Genomic DNA, 6,088 nt, shown 5'->3' with positions numbered 1-6,088 from the left:
TATTCTAATCACTAGTGGTTCGGTGTCGAAACCAGTTTTTAAGATTATAAGTTGATAGGGCCAACGAGTAATCTCCATTGGCAGGGCCCAATCATAGCGGTGCTAAGAATACACATATATGAAACAAACTTCATAATTTGCCTAGTCATATTTTTTAAATTTCACAACATAACACATAACATAATTTAAAATATTTACTATCATAACAATAACATGTCTAACGCATTTAACCAAGTATAAAATAAATATCATAATCAAATTTAATAAATTAATTATTATTTTATCAAAAATTTGGAAAACACACTTTGAAGCATTAGGTTACTTACCTCATCTTGCTTCAAAACTCTATTTCAATTAGACGGATTAGGTTTGACTGCTTTAATATAATTAATGTTATCATTATCTTAGAAGCCAAGCAAAATTAAAATACTCGTTAATGATGCTACTAAACAATGAGCATCTGCACCATGGCCAGGATTACAACTTTAAAGCAAGTGGATGCACCTTAATAACAGGCCCCGTCCATCATTGCTATCTACAGTTAAGAGAGAAATGAATGAAACTAAACTAACCGATTTGCAACTTAGAGAGGAAGGAAACCTCAAGGTAAAAAAGAAGCAAGAAAACATAGCATACATGGGAACATATGATTAGAGTGATGAAACATGGGAATCCTCCAGATAGTTTTCAAGCTTGGACCTCCACTATGCTTAGCTTTGGAATTGGACCAGTTCTAATTTCTAAGAGAGAGCACATTTTTTCCCCCATGTTTTGGATCTGATCCAAACGTGACAATTAATTCTGGTAGAAGGTCAATTGTTTGTAACAAAGAAGATTATGACCTAGCTCTAACATAGTGACTGATAATACTGAATTATGCTCTTTAGTTGGAGTTGCCTGGATAATAACTCCACATGTCACATTCAGGTGTAAATAGGAAGAACAAATGCCCCTAATGTTTAGTTTGATCCAACTTGCATTTAATTTGCAGCATTTATGCTACTTCCCGGTTCTATTCTCTTGTTATATGTAGGATGTGTTTGGTTTGTGGCCGGAATCAGAATTGAAATGGATTAAAATAGAAATTGGAATTACCAAATTAATTTTTGTATGTGTTTGGTTCTTGATTAGAATCGGAATCTGAATCGGAATAGGATTTGAAAACTAAATGTGAGTTGAGATTTGATTTTAGAGGATTGGTGCTCCTATTTTCACAATGAAACTTCCCTCAACAAAATAGTTGAATGGGAGTCACTCATTTTTATACCCATTCAAGAGCCTAACTCTTTCCAAACAAACATGCCCATAATCTATGCTTGCAAGGACCCAACTACTAAAACACTCCTTATTGTATAAATTTGCACTTTAATTACATGCAATATTAAACAGGCTGACTCTCAGCTCCAAACCAACGCATATGGCAAACATAACCGACAAGACTAGCTAGCTAGTAAGTTTCCAACTTATAAACACTTTGCACAAAGATGGAAACCTCCAAACTGCACACCCTCAAACCTAAATACATCATCTATATTAGCCAATAGAAAGCAGATACACAACATATATAGTAATTAGATAGATCCCCATAGACGCGTAGACGTAAATGCACCATAGGGATCAGGATCATCTTCTTCATTCATGTCGCCTGGGTTGCACCCTCACCTCAAGTGGTGCTGCCATCTCGGACGATAGCCTGAGAACCTCCGATAGATCGACGTCCTTCACCTCCGATGGCAGCCATTCAAAGTCATGAAGGAGGGAAGCCATCCAGAAGCTGACTGTCATCATCGCCAGCCCCTTGCCGGGGCAGCTTCTCCTGCCTGACCCAAATGGTGCAAGCCGGAGGTCGGTACCCATCACCGAGAACTCCACCTCCATGTCTCCATCCTTGTTTAGAAACCTCTCAGGCCTGAACTCCAGAGGATACTTCCAGACATCAGGATCACGGCATATTGCCCACATGTTCACCATGGCAGTTGTGCCGGCAGGAACAAGATGGCCGTCGACAAGAGTTTCAGATATCGCAAGGCGACTCCAGGATAGGAGCGGGCCTGGTGGGTGCATCCTGAGAACCTCTTTCAGTAAGGCTTGCAAGTATCCTAGTCTCAGTGCATCAGATTCGACCACCCGCCGCTGGGAAGTCCCGACAACGTGATCGAGCTCTTGGTGGACCTTGGCTTGGATGCCGGGGTGGAGTACAACACGAGCCAGCGTCCACTCCATCAGCACTGCCATTGCATCTGTCCCTCTAAATATCATCTCCTACATTTGTCACACCGAATCATCATAAAACTATTAACCAGAACAATCATATATTGTTTCTATTCATTAATTATAAGCTCCAAGAGCCATGCTTGTAATTACTAGCTAGAATTAGAACTATATTTTCTTAATCTGTTAAACAGGCCATATTCCATTACCTGTAGTCTGCATACGAATTAAGGAGCATCATATGTTGTAGACAAACGTTTCTCTGAGAATATATTTCGTTGTAATGTAAGTTTCTCGGAAAAATAATTTTTCTTGGGAAATCTGATTTTTTGATTATTTGTTTTATAAAAAATGATGAATTTGGAAAAATTATAACTAGTTTTCTATATAAAATTTTATTTCTTTTTCATAAAGAAAATATTATTTTTCCTTTTCCATACGAGGATTAGTTGCAATCAAACGTAAGGGTGTTTTTTTTTTTTTTTTTTTTTGGGGGGGGGGGGGGGGGGGGGGGTACGTGAACATGAGGGTGTTTGAACTCATCATGAAAGCTCTGAGGGTGTTAGACTGACTGCTCACCCATAGAATGGCAACCATGTCAGAGTCGGACAGGCCCTCAGGTTCCTGCAGAGAGATCAGTGTGTCCACAAAGTCTGGTGCAGTTGTTCTTCCACCAGTTACTGGAGCTCGGTGTTCCTCGATTATTGGATACACGAAACTATACGCCTTGGTGACGAGCTTTGAGCATCTGGAGCGGATTTTCTGAATGTCGAGACCAGCAAGAAGAGGGAAATGATCAGACCAGTTGTTCTTCCCAAGCAGGTCGTAACCTTCCTCCACCATGCAAAGAAGTCCTTCAGTCTCCTCGCTCGCCGAGCACAGCTCAAACTGCTTCCCGAACACAAACTGCATGATGTAGCACAGCGAGGCCCGCCGCAGAATTCTGCGAACTTGTACATCTCCATTGGTGCTGTTCCGAAGAGCAGCTGTCATTTGGTCGGCGATGTGGGAGCGGTGAGGAGCGGAGGCATTGACTTGCTTCGGGGAGAAGAGGTGGGTGGCGGCGATCCGGCGGAGGTTGCGCCAATAGGTGCCATGGGGGGCGAACCCGATAGAGCGGTGGAACATGAGGCCGTAGGCTGATTCAGTAGGGGGACGGTCGGCGAACACTGGGCTGTTGAGGATCTCCTTGGCGACATCAGGGTGGCTGGCGACGATGGCTCGGGTCTCGCCTATGGAGAAGGCCATGAGTCTCTTTGCACCAAGGCAGGTGGCGGCCGCAGCGAGATGGCGGTGGGCGAGGCCGGACATGAGGTCCATGCTCCCCAGGAAAGGGAGGCCTCTCGGGCCAGGTATCATCGTCGAGCTGGTGGAGGAGTTTGTCTTCCTCCACCAGTAGTACTTCCCCCAGGCAGGGCCGCCGGGGAAGGCCCAGTGGAGAAGGCAGTTGGCTAGCCATACCAGAATGGCAAGGACGACAATGGAAGAGAAAGCGAGTGCAATGGAAGGTGGAGAAGAAGAACGTGACAGGCACCCTAAGATGTTTGGAGCTAGGGTTAGGGGCAGGATCCACCAGCTCTCCACACAAGTTTCCATGACTGGCTAAGCAAAGAAAGCCCTGATATGGAGAAGTTTGGAGTTGAGGTTCTGTGTGAGTGATCCAGCGGAGGCTCCTCCTATTTGTAGCACAAATGGAGGTTAGAGAGAAGTTTCAACCTGGATCCCAGCTTTCCGGGTTTGTATACTGGATCAAGTAGGGAGCATTCCTTTACCTGACAAGTGTCCAATTCTTATCACAAATTCCACTTAGTTTAAGGCCATATTTGGATGAATGAATTATGGTACACAGATGCAGCCGTTACTTCGAGTATTGGTTTGATGTAATTGATAGGTACGTTGCAACTAAACTTACCCAAAACATCCCAATCAACTTGTGTAACTTGGAGAAAACAAGTTGTGGGGACTGATGTTGCAATAGTGACAACCGAATTACATCATCATTGAGTTGAGTTCCTTGAACTAGTCACGTATGCAAGCAAACAGCTGTATATAACTGTACTTATTTTAATTGATATGTTCATACTTCTATCTAAATAAAAATATCTATTACTTGCGTCTCCAAACCAAGTACTTGGACCTGGTTGTTAGACTTCAATTGAGTTTTCCCTTTCTTTTGGTCGTAAGTGCTGAGTGGAGACAATTCGGATTCTACAACAAAATTTCATTGGAGGCAGCTCATTTAGAGTGATTAATTAGAAAGGTTAGTTGGCATTGAGGCGGCCTGTCGTTTTTAGATGACTAGGAAGTAAATGGAGTAACGTAGGCATGACAGTGGTCACAGTTCTCGCGGAGCAACTGCTCCTATAAAAATATGGCCTCGCCCAATGTCCTTCTTAGGCCCCTGGGAATATGTTGGCAGCCTGTTCCCACATTTAACTTGCGGATGGACTATTGGACTAAAGACCATAGAGACTCGTATCAAAAAACACAGACCATAATAGAGACTGCCGTGGTGCAGAGGAATACAGGTGGATGGCTCGTGATGCTTCGCATTTTAAGTCGAGAAGTAGAATATATATATATAAGAAGGTTTGGATGGTTGGTGAGCAAAGACTTGGGCCTTGCAAGTCGTCAAGAAGGGTATTCTTAATAGAGTTGTTCTAGACATATATGAAGAATCACGTGAAGTATGATGGAACCGGCTGGTAGATCGAATGATTGAGGAGAACGACCAACGAGGACGACCAAGGAGGACAAGCAACAGAGACAGGTCCTCTTCTTTGCTGCATGATTCTAGAATTTAGTTTACCCTTCCTAAGAGCAGTACTTTTGTCTGAATTTCTTTGAGTCTAATTTACTGTTGGTCATTGTCTTCTCAGTGATGGCATCAGAAGGAATCTAGCTTTCATCCTTGTTTGATTTAGCCATTCTTGATTGTCCCAAGAAGTTGCTATCTTGGATAGGCAATTTTGAGATCCATTTGTTGAGACATCTCATAAGTAACCTCTGTTTTATTTTCAATCAATGTAAGCTCAAGTTCTTGGGTACGTACAGTATTTGGGGAGACCCTATTGTAATCACTATTTTATTTATAGGATAATACATATTATATGATTCATGATACACATTATATGATGCATGATACATGATAAATAGTTCAATATGAAGATTAAGTTTCAATTTGAATTAAAGAAGTCAAAGAGTTTTAATAAGGCTCATAAGTATCATGATCCATGGTACACAATACACGATACATAGTCTTATTAAGAAGCATAAGTGTTTCAATATAATATAAAGAGTAACCATCTAAGAAGAGTTTCAACATAAGTATTTTATTGAGTAGTTTAAAATATGGTAACGAGTTTCAAAGAAACATACAAATTCATCTCCTTTTTTACAAGATTCTTTTGCACATTACTATATCCAAAACTAGAGGTGTGTTCTATATAGAAAGGTTGATTACATAGAGATAACAATATAAATTCTCCATGAAATACCCACTCAGTATAATCATTTAGAAAATAATTCCACCACCAAATATTCTTCAACAATTTTTGGAGCAAAAAAAGAATAATTAACACATTTTCGACATAGACATAAAATCTTTCTATTTATATTAGCCTTTTCAAAAGTAAATTTAATAAAATTCTGAACTCTAGCCAAATTTTTTTGCTGGATCTCAACTTATTTATTCAACTTTTGTCCATTCTATTAGAATACTGATTGAACTGCAAGTTATCTAGAAAAGATAAACAAAATTTAGCACATTATGGTATTAATGATAAACATTTAATAAAGACCACCAAGGTGGTAGCTCAGTTGGAACGGGGCGTTTACTTCCAACCAAGTGGTTCCAGGTTCGAAACGCGCGGGCGTC

The 6,088-nt window shown here is 41.0% G+C and overlaps 1 protein-coding gene across 1 annotated transcript; it reads right to left on the bottom strand.

Annotated features, from left to right (window-relative positions):
* Nucleotides 1-1,331: 1,331 nt before the first annotated feature.
* Nucleotides 1,332-3,865, bottom strand: LOC103708728 (cytochrome P450 78A9-like). Its single transcript, XM_008793784.4, has 2 exons — nucleotides 2,791-3,865; nucleotides 1,332-2,262 (listed from the first exon to the last, which is right to left on the bottom strand). Exons 1-2 carry the CDS (start codon nucleotides 3,805-3,807, stop codon nucleotides 1,633-1,635), a joined length of 1,647 nt encoding a protein of 548 aa, XP_008792006.4. The 5' UTR covers nucleotides 3,808-3,865; the 3' UTR covers nucleotides 1,332-1,632.
* Nucleotides 3,866-6,088: the final 2,223 nt, after the last annotated feature.

This window comes from Phoenix dactylifera, chromosome 3, assembly GCF_051530095.1.
Source record: "Phoenix dactylifera cultivar Ajwa chromosome 3, Ajwa_hap1_PhDact_Kaust_v1.1, whole genome shotgun sequence".
Lineage (NCBI taxonomy): Eukaryota > Viridiplantae > Streptophyta > Magnoliopsida > Arecales > Arecaceae > Phoenix > Phoenix dactylifera.
Note: the sequence above shows the minus strand (reverse complement) of the source record. Positions and strands in the feature narration are given on the sequence as shown.

Coding starts and splice junctions, on each gene's coding strand:
- LOC103708728 (XM_008793784.4), bottom strand. CDS start 3,807: ATGGAAACTTGTGTGGAGAGCTGGTGGATCCTGCCCCTAACCCTAGCT. Junction 2,263..2,790: donor ACATGGTTGCCATTCTATGG/GTGAGCAGTCAG, acceptor TGACAAATGTAG/GAGATGATATTTAGAGGGAC.